This window comes from Mus caroli, chromosome 8 (genome assembly GCF_900094665.2).
Source record: "Mus caroli chromosome 8, CAROLI_EIJ_v1.1, whole genome shotgun sequence".
NCBI classification, from domain to species: Eukaryota; Metazoa; Chordata; class Mammalia; order Rodentia; family Muridae; genus Mus; species Mus caroli.
This window is the reverse complement of record NC_034577.1, coordinates 114,362,865-114,378,842: the sequence shown is the minus strand read 5'-3', so window position 1 is coordinate 114,378,842 and position 15,978 is coordinate 114,362,865. Positions and strand designations below refer to the sequence as shown.

The 15,978-nt window shown below is 51.8% G+C and overlaps 2 protein-coding genes across 2 annotated transcripts in view; one reads left to right on the top strand and one right to left on the bottom strand.

Moving 5' to 3' along the window:
* The window catches only part of Spata33 (spermatogenesis associated 33), a 16,336-nt gene extending 10,784 nt beyond the window's left edge, over positions 1-5,552 (bottom strand). Inside the window, exons 1-2 of the mRNA XM_021170780.2 lie at positions 5,411-5,552; positions 5,171-5,320 (exon numbers count right to left, since the gene is read on the bottom strand). Coding sequence (XP_021026439.1) covers positions 5,171-5,320; positions 5,411-5,447 — 187 coding nt within the window. The 5' untranslated portion in view covers positions 5,448-5,552. The remainder of the gene's footprint in view (positions 1-5,170; positions 5,321-5,410) is intronic.
* Positions 5,553-5,621: 69 nt separating this feature from the next.
* Positions 5,622-13,499, top strand: Chmp1a (charged multivesicular body protein 1A). Its single transcript, XM_021170676.1, has 7 exons — positions 5,622-5,744; positions 8,015-8,034; positions 9,182-9,259; positions 10,210-10,356; positions 10,696-10,824; positions 11,405-11,592; positions 11,992-13,499. The coding sequence occupies exons 1-7, from the start codon at positions 5,738-5,740 to the stop codon at positions 12,011-12,013; spliced, it is 591 nt and encodes a 196-aa protein (XP_021026335.1). The 5' UTR covers positions 5,622-5,737; the 3' UTR covers positions 12,014-13,499.
* The last annotated feature ends 2,479 nt before the right edge of the window (positions 13,500-15,978 follow it).

The following is a 15,978-nucleotide window of genomic DNA, read 5'->3' as shown; positions in this document are numbered from 1 at the left end:
GGAGAGAGAGAGAGGGAGAGGGGTAGGGGGAGGGGAGAGAGGGAGTTCTACAATGATCCAGAATACTTGCTCATACCTGCTCTGATATTGAGAGGTTTCTCTGGCCTCTCAGACATGTCGCTTTTACCTTGGTTTTGAGACAGCCTCCTTCTTGTGGCCTGGGGTGCTGGGCTGCTTGGGATATGGGTCAGCCTTGAGAATGCTGGGATTACAGGCGGGAGCCACGGAACTGTAAATGATTTTTCACTGCTTTGAGGGTTTGTTTGTTTGTTTTTAGTTTTATAGTGTTTATAGTTTTCGGAGAGATTTGTTGTTATTGTTGTTGTTGTTGTTGTGTGTGTGCATTTTGTTTTGTCTCTATAGTCATTGCTGGCCTGGAAGAGATTTCTCCTGCCTCTGCCCCATAACTGCAGAGACTGCAGGTGCTGTATCTCCATAAAGTGTGGTCGTAGCCTGCAGTGTCCCTTAGTGATGCTCCTCACTGAGAAATAAAATTCAATTATCTGAGCTATGGCGCTCCTTCTTCCACCTCTCAAGTGCTGGGATTACAAGCAAGCTGCACCAGGAACGCTTCCGACAGCGCTGGTGATGGAACCCGAGGCACACAGTCTACCCACTGTGCTCCATGCTCAACCTCCACACATTCTTTTCTTTTCTGACACAAGTCCTCACAGTGTGGCTCTGGCTGGCCTGGAACTCCCCATTTACACAGGCTGACCTCCAGCTCACCAGCGATCCTTCTGCCTCCTGAGTGCTGGGACTGAAGGTGCACCGCCAAGCACCGCCAACCCCACCTTCATTCACTGTAATGCTGTGTGTGGCTATTGTCTTCAGAAGCCAGAAAGGGCATGGGATGCCCTGGAACTGAAAGGACAGATAGTTACAAGAGGCCATGTGAGTGCTGCGATTTGAACTCAGGACCTCTGGAAGAGCAGCCTGTGCTCTTAACCGCTGAGTCATCTCCCAGTCTCCTCGCAAGCACCTTTTCTATTCACTCTTACTCTTGTGGAGACAATCTGTGTATGGCCAAGAGGCTACAGGCAGATCTTTAACGTATCAATTCTCCACGCAGAACTTTACAGCCCTGACCCTTGCTGCTGGTGTTTTGTGTCAGCGTTATTGTACACTTACCACACACACATGCCCACGTGTGCGTGCACACATACACACACACACACACATACACAACCACTCCACTTATTCTCCCTGTCTTCTATAATTGGTCTGCTTTTCTTAAACTGGAATAGGATAATTAAAACTATAACATTTTATATCTTTAAACTTTTTTTATTTTAAAAAAATACTCATAAATTCAAACAGTTGCAAAAGCAGCAAGAAGTGACCCCCCTGTTCCCTTTACACGGTTTCCCCAGTGGTAGCATTTTACATTAGTACAGTGTCAATCCAGGAAACTGACATTGTCCCCGTGAGTGTGGGGCATGTGCCCATCTATGTTCAGGGAGCAGCCCCACCTGCATAGCACGCAGGCCTCTTCCGCCAGAGACCCCTTCCTGACGCCCCCTTTTGCACATACCTCTTTTCCCTGTCCCTTTAACCCTAACACCTGGCACGCAGGTCTGTTCCTCACCTCTCTAATTTGTCACTTGGAGAACATTCCTAAGGGGGCCACACAGGGCCTGAGGTGTTGGGGGTTGCTGTTCTCTATGCAGGGTCCGGTTGCTTTTGTTTTTCATCGTGGTAGAGACAGAACCCAGGGCCTTCAGCGTGCTAGGCAACCGCTCTGCCACGGAGCTACACTGCAGTCTACACCGCAGTCCATGGTCAGTTCTTCATTATTATCATCTACTATCCAAACTGACTGTGAAGATGGCCCAGCCTAGGTCTACACTCTTTGCTTCATTTATAAAAATTGCCTTTCTCTTATTTTAATTTTAAAGTATATGTGTGTGTCAGATTATGAATTTGTGCATGAATGCACTGTCCACAGAGGCCACACACAAGATGGTATCTGATCTCTTGGAACTGAAATTAAAGGTGGTTGTGAGCTACCCAATATGGGTGCTCAGAGCTGAACGCAGGTCCTCTGGAAATGCAGCATAAGCCCTTAACCACTGAGCCATCTCTCCAACTCCTTCTATGTCTATGTGCTGAAGGAATCGGATCATGTGGGGCACAGAACATTCAACATTGTAGAGTAGGCTGACTATAAATCTGTGGTGTCCTAATCTCTTTGTATATATTTGTGGAATTTTCAATGTAAAAATACCTAAACATATAGATACAGTATGTATAAAATAACATACCCCATCTACAAGCTGGCATGATACCTTTTTTAAAAAACAAAACAGGGCTTTAGGATGTAGTTCAATCTGCTTGCGTGACCCTCCGGCCTTGGCCTTCTGAGTTTGGGAAATCACAGGAGTGCTCTGGAAGTGACAGGCAAATTTCCACTCTCTGTCACCATTTACCCCTTGATCTGAATATGACTACTGTGTTACACCTGACTCCAAATGCTTGCAGCTTAGAATAACCTGTCTGTCGTTGGTATGGGTCAGAGACTCAGGACAGGCTTGTCTAGGCAGTGTCACTTGAGGTCCCGTGCTTGGCACAGTTGGATTATTTCTAGGCTGTGTCCTCTGGAGACTTATCTGGGCTACAAGTGCTGTTGATAGCAACAGGCTGCGAAGCCTCAAAGGCCAGAGCCTACAGTCACCCAATGTTCACTCAAAGATCCAGCCCAAGGTTCCCAACTATGGTGCAACCCAGAGCCTCAGAGGTGGACAACCATGGGTTAGTTTGTGGGGTGTGTTTGTGTGTGTGTGTGTGTATCATGTGCATATGTATGCATGCATGTATGTATGTATGTATGTATGTATGTATATCATGTGCATATCTGGTATCCACAGAGGTCAGAAGATGGCCCTGATTCCCCTGGAACTGGAATTACAAATGCCTGGGAGCCACCAAATGGATCCTGAGAACGTTAGCCAGGTTCTCTGTCAGAGTAGCAAGTGTTCTTAATGCTGAGTCAGCTCTCCCAGGCATCACGTAGCCCGGGCTGGACTTGAACACGCCATGTAATGACAGCTTCCCCTGAACTCACACTCCTCCTGCCTCAGGTGTTAAGATTCCAGGCTTGTGCTACCATGTCTGCCTTATGGGGCGCTGGTGAAGGAACCCACACCTTTATGCTTTGTGTATGGTAGACACTCTCCCTAGGGCTTTGAAAACACAAGGTCTCACAATGTTGCCCAAGTTGGGCTCACATGATCCTCCTGCCTCAGTCTCTTGAGTAGCTGGCACTATAACTCCATACCCAGCCTGTGAAGTTTTAGAATCCTTTCCAAATGGACTTGGCAGCTCATGTGCTGTGAGCCCAGCACCTGGGGAGTTGTAGTAAAGGGACTGTGAGTTCAAGGCCTTCCTAGAAAGGAGGTCATGGGCTGGAGAGATGGCTCAGTGGTTAAGAGCTCCGACTGCTCTTCCAAAGGTCCCGAGTTCAAATCCCAGCAACCACATGGTGGCTCACAACCATCCGTAATGAGATCTGACTCCCTCTTCTGGTGTGTCTAAAGACAGCTACAGTGTACTTACATATAATAATAAATAAATAAATCTTTAAAAAAAAAAAAAAAAAGAAAGGAGGTCATAATGTACATGGGCATTTACACCTGACTTCCTCTGACCTCATGCTCTGAGGCTCCCTCCAGGGTCACATGTGTCAGTGGCTTTGTTCTTGTGACTGCTGAGCCTGCTCTGTCATCTTTTCTTGACACCAGACTCACTTGGTTTTCTCTTCATGTCCACCTGCTTTTCCTCCAGACGTTGACGCTGTGTGACAGGTGTCACCGGTGGCCTTCAAATGGGGAGTTCCTCGCTGGCAAAGGCCTTGTCTACCCTGATGCCTTACAGCACCTCCAACACTTCACAAACTTGTAGAGCTGGAGCCATCTTAGAGAGGCTGGGCAGACGAAGCCTACCTCAGAAAGGCTTCCTTGCCAATAGCAAGCAAAGTCCCACATCTCGTAAGGGTCAGCATGGTTTGTGTGCCAGGGAGGCTGCAGCCTTCCAGATCCCTTGGCACTGTGAAGGAAGACATTCCTGAGGTTGAAGGCGACACAATGGAGCACAGAGTCCTTGATGCCGATGCCAGGCATGGTGGTGGTCGCCATCTCTGACCCATCTTTGGTGAGACATCAAACCACAAGGTGACAAAATCTTGTTTAGTTGGCTTTTCTGACTAAAAGCGCCCTGAGCGACAGATATCACATCACAAGCTTCCCTAGGTCTGCAGCCTCTGTGTAGCCTTCTAGCCTCGGATGAGGGGCCCCTAAGCTTCAAGGGCAGACCTCTTTCCCAGTCCCAGCACCTGGATTTCAAACTGCCTCCCCCAAGTCCCACGGGTGCCTCAACCTCTTTCTCATCTGAGAGGAGGGTCTACGCTTTCTACCTCCAATCCTTCTCAACTGTCCTCGGCAACTGTGCCTCTGGCTTCCACCAGATTACCGCAGTGAGCCTGGGGTAGGTCCTCCCAGGGCTCTGCTTTTCCTAATGCCTTCCTTGTTTTAAACCCGCAACAACAGTTCTATTTCTGACAATGGCGGGGGGGGGGGGGTCACAGTGTCGGAAGGCTCTGTACGTTTCCTTCTGCGTGGCCATACCAAGCTACTATAAAAGGAAGAAACAGGCCAAACGTCTGCCTCAGGGAAAAGTGGAATCCGCAGCAGTTTCTGCTGTCTGCCAAATGCTGGATGTGAAAAGAAACACTTTTGTCCCACTCACGGTCCTTTCTACCTTGAGACGCCCTCCCATCTTTGTGGCCAGGCTGAGGGACACCAAGCCCTCTCCGCTCGGGAGTCAGTCACACAGCAGCCTGGCCAATCACCCGAGGAGAATTCTGCTCCAAGCTGTTACATGTTGAAGGGATCACTGTGGGACCAGAGAGCACCCTATAACCCTCTTTGGGGAACACTGTATGGATCGCTCAAGTTTCCTCTCGATTTCTTTTTTCCTTCTGAAACAGGGTCTCCAGATATGCAAGATGCCCTTGAAATCCCTGTTATAGCCTAGCCTGGAGCCAAGGGCAGTGCTCTCGCTCACCTTCCCTGCACCGAGAACCCTGAAATATTTACCTCCCGGGTCATCATCCTTAGAAAGGGGACCCTTCCCTGCTGCCTTGCCGCGGCCGGTCTCCTCTGGATCTCCCTACCTTCAGACGAAGACGACGGCCTTGAGTGCTTGGATGTCGCGAACAGCAGGCTTTCGGCAGGCTGCGACTCCTTGTCAGACTGCTTGGCCTCCTTCTCCATTCCTTTCTCCTTAGACTTTGTAACTAAAGTGGTAGTGCTCTTCTCCTCCTCTGAAACACACGGACGGACAAGCCGTTAGACCTACAGCCCGCGGACGCCCGCACGGAGGGCGGGCCTCGCCGCCAGGCGGCGCCCTTTACCTTTCTTCTCTCTGGGTTTGCTTTTCGACTGGCCCATTAGGTGACCCCGCCGCTCCAGCCGGGCGGCCTCGGGGCCGGTTAACCCGACCGACTCACAAAACCCACACTCCGCGCTGGGCGCTCGTTACCATGGCAACCGCGTGCCGCGCGAGCCGTGCCTGAGCCCCGCCCAAGCCCCGCCCAAGCCCCGCCCCCGGAGCTATCTTCTCGCGACAGCCGGCCGCGCGACCGGAAGCGGTGGCGACCCCGGAAGTCCTCGCGGAGACTGCGGGTCCGTAACATCGCGTCCCCTGCGCCGCCCCGAGGGCTGTGCTAGCCCGACCGGCCATGGACGGTAAGGGGCTGTCATCCACTTCGGGGTCGGAGCGGGAGTCTGCGGACGTCTCGCCTCAGCCCCATAACCCAGCCGGACCCGCCCCGGGCTTCAGCCCCAGACTCTATCCCCCGGGCCTGGGACCCATAGTCTCCACCCAGTATTCGGACCGGGACCCGCCCCCCCAGCTCACTGGGCTCGAGACCCCCGACTAGGACCTGCCCTCCGGCCTGCAGCCCGGGTAGCCACCAGGACCCGACCGGGTGCCTGAACCCTGACATCCTAGCTGAAACCCTCTCCTGGGCCTCGATCGCACAACCCAGCAGAAGCCAGCTCCCGATTCCTGACTCCAGACCCCAGACAGCTCTCACCCCTGGGTCTTCTTCCTTACCCACATCTCCCCAGGCCTGCACCCCACGCCCGGGATCCAAACCCTGAATCTTGTCCAAATGACCCCACCCCTACACCCGACCCCCGATCCAGGTCCTTCCACTAGCCACTCTCCCTGTTTTGTTTTGTTTCTGTTTGGGGACCCCGGAGTGTGGTCAGAAGGCACCAGAAAAGTACCCAGAGAAATAGTATTAAGATACAAAGGAGTTCAAGTACCAAACAGTAGGATTTTGGGTTCCCTCCTAGTAGGAGGGACCGGTTAACCTTAGGTTAGCAGGTTGGGAGGGAACCACCTGTAGCAGTATGAGTCACGAGTCACTTTGACCTGCCTCGGCTCCAACCTCTAGACTCCCAAAGAACTCATAATAGGTTTTATGGGCTAGTTTTTTGTTTGTATGAGACTGCCTCTCTGTGTAGCCTTGGCTGGCCTAGAACTTACTGTATACATCAAGCTGCCCTTGAACTCAGAGATCTGCCTACTTCTGCCTCCCCACTGCTGGGATTAAAGGTCTGTGCCACCGCCTAGGGCTGTAATGGAGGTTTTGTTTTGTTTTTAAACTGCTTTCTGAAATGTAGAAAGCCAAAGTACTGTGTCATTGCTGTGGAAGACATACTTAAGAATCCTAGACTGTCCCTTGGGAAGAAGATGGACCCTTGTCTGGCATTACAGTTCACTCTGCAGCGCACAACAGGGTTCTCCCGATTTTCAGAGTCCAGTCCCTCTAGAGTCCCTCTAGAGTCTACATGAAAGTACAGGCTAAAATGGGGGCCATTTGGCCAGTGTCCTAAAGCTAGTGAAATGGCTGGACCATACCTAGGTGACACTGTTCCTCCAGTCTCTGTGTCATGGTCAGCCTACACTGAGTGGTGAGAGATGCACAGAGGTGATTGCAGCCCGGCAGGTCTCTGCCAGGCCCTGTCTGCATCCACAGACCCTCAGTGCCCTGAGTCTGGACTGCTAGGGTAAGGCTTTAGGAATCAAGTATGACAGCACTCTGCAGATTCAGAAACAGAGCCAGTTACCGGGGCGGTGTGCGGTGGCTCCAACTGTAATGCCGGCCCTCCGGAGGTAGACAGAAGGGTCAAGAGGTCAAAGTGACCCCAGCCTCGGATAAGTAAGAAATTGAATTTGCCTGTCCCAGGTTTTTGGGTTTTTTTTTTGTTTGTTTGTTTTTGTTTTTCAAGACAGGGTTTCTCTGTGTAGCCCTGGCTGTCCTGGAACTCATTCTGTAGACCAGGCTGGCCTCGAACTCAGAAATCCGCCTGCCTCTGCCTCCCGGGTGCTGGGATTTAAGGCATGCGCCACCACCGCCTGTTCTGTCCCAAGTTTTTGAATGAGTAGCTAGTTTGGTTGGTTCCTATTTTGGCTTAGTACAGGTGGGGATAGTGTGTGCTGGAGCCTGGTGCTGTGGCTTAGAAATCCCAGCTGTCATGGAGTAGCCTCTTCCGTGACCTCAGGCTTACCCCCAACACTAATTCCATCTATTTGCCTTTGGGAAGATAAAGGAAAGGCTATGCCAAACCAACCGTGAAGTATTAACGGTTAAGTTTGGTACTGAAGATAAAGAACGCCATGTGTTTTGTAAAGTTGAATAAATTGTAAGCCACCATCTCCACTCTGACCATGGCCAAAAGCTGCATACGTCACCCTGTCTGTCCTTAAAGTAGCCCTTTGAGATTGTCCTGTGTTCCTGACAAAGTTAGTGAGGATCCCTGTTGGTTTGGAGGCCTGTGTCTAACATGGCTCTATCTTCTGACTGCACTGTAGGACAGACAGACTTCCTGTCTGGTGTGAGCCAGCCCCTGGCATCTGCAAGGATCCCCTGAGTCTGCTACCTTGTCAGATGCGTTGCTGGTTACGTCTCTTTAAGTGCTCTAAGCTGTGTCCTCTGTCTTTGCAGATACCCTGTTCCAGTTGAAGGTTTGTACAAAATCACCCTTCCCCAGTCCTGTCCCGGGACCCAGCAAATGACGATGAGAGTCACAGCGGCAACCAGTGGTGCTTGGAACCCAGACCCCAAAGTCCCAGGGACGTTATTGTAATTGAATGGCAGCCACACAGCGCTCACTCAGACGGCTGACCAAACACAGGCTCATTCTTCGTTTTTGGCTAAGTAGAAGCAGATCATTCTGATTTGTTCATGAGGACGAGTGTGTTATTTCTAAGAAACACAACTGGGCGAGACATGCATGCTTTGATGTTTTACTAAGCATTTAAAACCACAGATTGAATTTTAAAAACTTGAAGGAGAGTTTTATGGGCGCCTGAAAGTGCTTCCTCCTGGGAAGTGTCTGCCCCCGCCTGCTCACCATGGCTTGCTTCTGCCTCTTTGCTCCCATGCCTCACACGTGACAGAGTTAACTTTCTCTGGCTTCTTCCTCCCTGGCTCTGAGGGTCTGGGCAGGAGTGAGGTAACAAGCAGCTGAACATGGCTCTGGTATCACCTGGACCATCAGGTGGTGGCATGTGGCTCTGGTGTCACCTCGGCCACCAGGTGGTGGCATGTGGGCTGATGAAGGGCAGTGTGTGAGCCTTGCTCGCTGGTGGCCAGGATCTGGTCTCCAGCCCTTGAATTCCATTGCCAGAAGGGTCCTGGGCATGTTGACATTTCCTCTTGTGGCAGAGTGAGGAAGCTGTGTATGCAGAGTTCTCCACAGGGAGTTATACGAGTTTATGTCACTGCCTGAGTAGCCTGAAGGAGGCTATGTGTGCTCTCTGTGAGCTGCCAGTCCCCACAAGCAGGGACAGGCTTGGTGAGCATTAATTGTCTTGCCAGCCTTCTACTCTGGGGGAGGGTATGGGTTAGGGTGTTACTAGAGATGATGGACACTTTAGGAAACCTGTTGCAGCCTCCCCTCGCACACAGGGCCTAGGTCCTGGGTGGGGCTTTAGGGGGATTCGTCCCTGGGCTGTTGCAGTTTCTAACAGCCCACAGTGTCTGACTGGACTTAAGCTTTGAGGCTTTGTGCCTTAGCACAGGGTTGAGCCAAGGACAGGCAGAGAAGAGGTCCTGGGCTAAAGGGTGAACTTCACCTGAGCATCTCAGGATGTTATGGCTTCTGTTTAGTTCACAGCGAAGCAGCTGGAGAAACTGGCCAAGAAGGCCGAGAAGGACTCCAAGGCTGAGCAGGCCAAAGTGAAGAAGGTGCGTAACTCCTCTGGCCCGGGTTCCTTTCTCCCCATCCCCTGTCTTTTATTTTATTTTACTTCATTTCATTATTGAGATTGAGTGCTGTAGTCGAGGTTGACCTGGAACTGTACTGTGTAGCCCAGGCTAACCTAACCTCCGATGTGACTCATCCTGCATCGGCTTCAGCTTTGGTAAACTGTAGGCAGGAGCCACCATCCCCTGCTGTCTCCCTCCGGGGTGCTCTGCATCTTCTCTTTGCACGAGACTCTTCCTTCCAGCGCGCTGTGATTTAATCTCACTGATTCCAGAGTGTCAGTGTGTTTGCTTTTGTACTTGAGAGCGAGCCTGAAGGAGGAGTAACCGTCCTCCTCTGCCTCCCCACCCAAGCCCACGGTGACGTCCACGGTGACGTCCAGAGCAGCCCAGGTGCATGGCTTTCATGCCACCTCCTCCCTCCCTTCCAGCATCCTGAACTGGCAAGGCATGGCCTCCAGGCTGTCCCTGCTCCAGTGACATCAGCTGGCTTTCCCTCCTTCAGGGCTGCAGCCTAGGGTGTCATGGTCGGGCAGAGGTGGGAAGGCATCCTAAAGATACACAGAGCAGACCTTCAGCCAGATGTTGCCCAGCTCTTTCCTGTTGTTTCAAGGCTCAGTAGCTCCAAGGCTGTGGCTGCTGGTGATCACGCGCTGCTCAGGCCTCTCGGGTGAAGCTCTGCGCCTTCCCCCACTGTGGTTCCTTTGGCCTTTGTCACCTGTCTGCTGTGCAGATGTGGCTCTGGAGGAACAGCAGACTGGACCCCCTGGGCTGCTCTATGGCACCCATCCCTGTCTGGATGCCCGTCCTCTGGACTGTGGCACTATACTTCACAGAGCTCGCCTGTTCCTCAGGGCTATTCCTAGGGAAACTAGAGAGGCACGCAAGCTGCTCACAGAGTTCCTCCATCAATATTTCCCTCTGAATCATAGGCCCTTCAGCAGAAAAATGTGGAGTGTGCCCGGGTGTATGCTGAAAATGCCATCCGCAAGAAGAATGAAGGTGTAAACTGGCTCCGGATGGCCTCCCGTGTGGACGCAGTGGCCTCCAAGGTGCAGACAGCTGTGACCATGAAGGGGGTAAGTGCCAAACCATGGGGCCGTGTGACCAGCGTTTGTTGTAGGGTTTAGTGGCAGGACCTGGTGCCTTTCTAGAGTAGGGGGAAGCTGGACCAGCAGCGCGGGACACGGGGAGGCCTCAGGACAGCCTGGGACTCCTAGTGTCATTCTACAAGAGGCTGGGAGTTAGAGCTCTTGGTTCCACAGCAGAGCTTCCCTTCAAACTGGAGAGACCCGAGGACTCCTGTGTCATCAGTTGTGTTCAAGTAGCTGAGCTGAGGCCCTGGTGGCCTGTCCCTGGTCTGCAGTCCTCATTCGCCTGTTAACTCTGTTTTTATCCCTAATCCTCTTCTATCCCAGGTGACCAAGAATATGGCCCAGGTGACCAAGGCTCTGGACAAGGCCCTGAGCGCCATGGACCTTCAGAAGGTGTCTGCAGTGATGGACAGGTTTGAGCAGCAGGTGCAGAACCTGGATGTGCACACATCGGTAGGTGGCCGTGGTGGCCGTGGTGCTATGCTGGACAGGGTGTCAGGGTGGCTGTGCGGAGCTGGACACGGGACACCAGCTTTTCTGGGGAGGCCCACATGATAGCAAGCACGCAGAAACTCAGCACGCTCCAGGAACTGGTTGCCCTTGGAGGTGGGACTGGCAGATATGGGGCAGGAAGGGCCAAGGGAGCCAGGAAAGGCTTCCTAGAGTTCCCTTTGAGGAGACAGAGAGTAGGAACCACAGTGGAGTTGGGGAGATGGCTCAGCGGGTGAAGTGCTTCCTGCACAAACCCAAGGGCACCCACATAAAGGCTGAGTATGTGGCAGCCTTAGTGCTGGGGACCAAAGACTGGAGAGCCCCAGGGCTTTACTGACCAGTCTGGCTGAAATGTAGGCACTGGCTTTAGTGACAGGCTTGTAGATTGCAGCGTCCAGAGGATACTCAGTCTTAGCCTCTGGACTTCACACGAGCACGTGTGTACCGCACATGTCCACAGCAGACACAAAACAATCGCAGTGGGCTTCATGCGCCATGGAGGGTTCCGCAGCCATACTGCCCAGAGTGAATGTCTCCTCAGGTAATGGAGGATTCTGTGAGCTCTGCCACCACGCTGACCACACCTCAGGAGCAGGTCGACAGCCTCATTGTCCAGATAGCTGAGGAAAACGGCCTGGAGGTCCTAGACCAGCTCAGCCAGCTGCCAGAGGGAGCGTCTGCTGTGGGCGAGAGCTCTGTGCGCAGCCAGGAGGACCAGCTGTCCCGGAGGTAGGGTGCTGTCTGAGGGGCCGTGTACTTGCTCTAGTGTTCTGTGCTGACCCTGAGGACATTGTGGGATGGAGCACAGTCTTGTAAAGACCATCCCACTTGATGGACTGTTGGGAAGGGCAGAGGGAAACCCGTGTTGGACTGCACAGCTCCCCCTTCCATCAGAATGCGGTGGGTAACCCCCTGTAGCCAGCAGCTCACCACAGAAGGAAGTTCTATGCTCTTCCTAAGAATGTCACAGTACGTGACTCTTTCTGGCATCTTGTCACCCATTGTCCCAGGACAGCTTTGAGAACCTGAGTCTAAGTGGGTCCTCACTTCTGGGTTCAGGTCTAGCTCTGCACACAGTGCCCTCTGCTTGCTGCCTTTCTTACCACAGTTTCTTGTGTTGGTTTCCAGGTTGGCTGCCCTGAGGAATTAGCATGTCCGTGGCAGGTGCTGCCTCCCTTGCCCTGTGATGTTCTGGAGGCTTCTGCCCAACTGCGCTCCACTTTCTCCAACCCTTCGTAGCTGCCTGGGCTCTTTTCCAACCTGTCAGGCTGGCGCCTTAGAACTGAGCCTTAGGTTGGGCAGCGGGTCTCTGTCCTGGTACTGAATTTGCACAAGTGTGTGGTGACATATATGCGTGTGGGCCACAGCTGGAGGATGGCAAGCTTTCTGTTGTCCTCTGCCTATGTGGAGTTGACAGGGTTTGGCCTGCAGATGTGTGTGGACTTGAGCCCAGTACTTTGGGGCCTTCAGATTCCAGTGACTGCACACCCACTCTGTGCTGTGGCCAGTGAGGGTCAGAACCATCCCTCCTTTGCCAGGTAACTCTTGGGAGTCTCTCCCCCTTCTTCTGCAGACAGGAAATCCCAGTGTGTGACAGCCCTTAAGGTTCCTGTGGACTTTGTGTACCAAGGTGTCCAGTGCCACCAACACTGACCTGGGGCCTTTACAAATGGTTGCTCTCCTCCATCTTCCCAGGGCTGCGGTCCTGGTGTCTACTGCCGGCCGGCTGAGTCTGCGTGGGCTTTCTGTCCCTCAGCTCCCTTTCCCAGCCCACAGGAACAGAAGTACCATCCACTTTCAAGTCCAGCTCCTTCCTAAGAGATTCTTCCACCTTAATCTGCAGCTGCCTCTGGAAGAACTTTGGGCTGCTGGGGCTGAACTGTCTGCCTGATGCTGACAGACTCCTAGTGTCAGCTCCCAGGCCGCCTTAGAGCTGCTCATTCCTGAATGACTGGCTCCCCTGCCCTTTTAGACAAAGGCTGCTGCTTTCTGCCGTCTCCAAGGGAGAGCCTGGCTGGCTAACAGAGGGAGCCTGAGTCAGTCACCTTTGGCTGGTGGCAGCAAGCTCTCCCCCCCTCCGCAGTGAGGAAGCTGGCAGCGAGCAGGTAGACCTGGAAACTGCACGGCTGCTGATTGGTCTTCTATCTCCTGAAGTTTACTCATGTTCTTAAAACTCCTGGTGATTTTGTTCTTTTGCCAACGTAGAAAGCACAGTGGACGGGTTGTGTTTGTCCCAGCCCTCTCTATAGGCTGAGCAGTGTAGCGGTGCCCACAGGATTACACACAAGTTTGGAGGCTACCTGTGTTTGGTTTCTTCTGTTCTGCACTTTGGAGTCCCTGGGTATTCCACATTACAAGTTGATGTTATAGGTGGGGGCTGGAATTGTTGCCCTGGATGTGGGGACCAAGGTACAATCTAACCATGGCCCCCACAAGGCTTCCTGAAATCAACTTCTATGTTAGGTGTTGAGAGTAGCTGCAGTCTCGGGATAACTTGTGAGTTCCCTGGGTCCTGGAGGGTGCAGGGTTTGTGGAACAGTAGTAGGGATGGGGGAGCTGGGCTGGGTTCATCAGAATGGGCGTGTCTGCCTTCACAGTGCTGTCGTAAGTAAATAAAGGGATTGGTGAAGAACGTCTCAGACTTTGCTTTGGTGTCCTGGGCAGGGTTGTGAGCTGTGGGCTGCACCCCATGTGGATGATCCAGTGTCTCACTTCAGGGTGGAGTCAGAACTGGGGAGGGGTAGTGTCCCTGGAGGCCTTGTTTCCAGGAGGAAAGGGGAGGCAAGGATGAGCAATGATTCTCAGACTATACAAATGGTGGAATCAGAGTCGGGCGTGGTGGAGCACGCCTTTAATCCCAGTACTTGGGAGGCAGAGGCAGGTGGATTTCTGAGTTGGAGGCCAGCCTGGTCTACAAAGTGAGTTCCAGGACAGCCAGGGCTACACAGAGAAACCCTGTCTCGAAAAAACCAATAAAAAAGTATTGATGCAAAAATTCTTCCCAATTTAAGATGCTTCTTTTTTGCTCCTGGGCCCTTCAGCCCACCCTCTTGATTTCAGCACATCCTACTTCCCAGCTTCCCCTGCACTGCAGGAGTCAGGGTTCTCTTGGCTTCTCTGCCATCAACCTGGCCATTGATGATTTATTTGAGAGGGGAACAGTGCTGAGACAATAGGCTTTGGTGCGTGCACACACGACTCCTTTGGCAAAGTGCTTGCTGAACAAACAGGAAGACGTGAGTTTGAATCTCAAGAACTCATGTTAAAAAGCCAGGCCTGGAGTAACCCTGGTATTTAGAAAGCCAGAGACAGGCAGATCCCTGGAGTTCACAGGCTAGTAGGCTACTTAACGTCTGAATCAGAGACCTCATCTCAAAAGGTGGAGGGGTGGCTCACAGGTTTAGAGCACTGACTGCTCTTCCAGAGGTCCTGAGTTCAATACCTGCCACTACATGGTGGCTCACAACCATCTGTAACTGTAGTCCCATGTCATCTGATGTCCTCTTCTGGTATACATGCAGGAAGAACACCCTCCTGTGTACATTAAGTTCATAAGTTAAAAAGATCTAAAGATGAAATGATTGAAACACAGCTGTCAACCCCTGAGCTATAAACATGTACACATTCACACCAGCAAAACTGCCTACCTGTCACACCTCGTGCTTCCAAGAAAGATGACTAGCTCACAAGATGCTTGACTGTACCCCTCTGATCATATTAGGACCGTGTATTAGCACTGTAAGAGCCAGCCTAGCCACCCTCTTCCTTCCTTGTACCTTTTTTGTTATTGTTTTTGAGACAGGGTTTCTTTATGTAGCCCTGGCTATCCTGGAATTCACTTTTTAGACCAGGCTGGCCTCGAACTCAGAGATCCACCTGCTTGCCTCCTGGGTGCTAGGATTAAAAGTGTGCACCACCACCGCCACTTCTGATGGCGCACGCCGGTAGGATTTGCTGAAGGAGGCAGAGGCAGGAGGACCATGAGTTCATAGCCAGCCTGTGCTGCACATTTTGGGCTGGAGAGATGGCTCAGCAGGTAAGAACACTGACTGCTCTTCCAGAGGTCCTGAGTTCAATTCCCAGCAACCACATGGTAGCTCACAACCATCTGTAATGAGATCTGATGCCCTCTTTTGGTGTGTCTGAAGACAGAGACAGCTACTTACATAAAATAAATACATCTTAAAAGTGCGCACCACCACTGCTCGGCTTAAAGTATTTTTTAAACAGGGTCTTCATATGGACCTCTGGCTGTCCTGGAACTCACTATAGTGAGGTGAACTTGAAATCACAGAGATCGGCCTACTACTGGTATCACAGACCCAACTATTTGAAGCTTGCTTGCTTTCTTTCTTGCCTTTCTCTCTTTCTCTCTTTCTTTCTTTTCTTTCTCTCTCTCTCTCTCTCTCTCTCCCCCTTCCTTCCTTCCTTCCTTTTTTTTTTTTTTTTTTTTTTTTTTTTTTTTTTTGTTGAGACAAGGCCTTACTAAATAGCCATGCCTATTTAGGAAGCAGAGTTACCTGACTGGCCTCAAACTCACAGTGACCCTGATTCTGATTCCTGGGAGCTAGGATTACAGGTGTGAGCCACCTTCTCCTCTGCTTTTTTTTTTTTTTTTAGGAGCTCTCGGGGTGGAGGGAGGTGGCTCAGCAGTTAAGAGCAGTAGCTGCCCCTCCAGAAGAGCTGGATTCAATCCCCAGCAACCATCTGTAACTCCAGTTCCAGGGTACCTGACACACTCTGACCTTTGTGGACACTGGGCCCACAGACATGGTACACAGACATACATAGGCAAAATATCTGTACACAAAAATTAGTCTGCAAGGAATTTAAGAATGAGGAGATGTCACTTGTAGCCCAAGATGGCCTTGAATTCAAGGTCCTCCCACTCTGGTCTCTTGAGGGGTTCAGCTTATATGTGGGTGCCACACACACCTCGTTTATTTACTGTCCTCCAGTGTGAAAACTACCTCTCCTCTGCTTTGCTTTGTACCCAAAGTAGTTTCAGACTGACTTCCTGGGGTTTGGGGTAGGTTAGCTCAGTGGTAGAGTACAGTGGTCAGGTGTGGCCTCCCTTCCCCCAGCCTGGAACCTGCTTGCTCAAAGGTGGAGCTA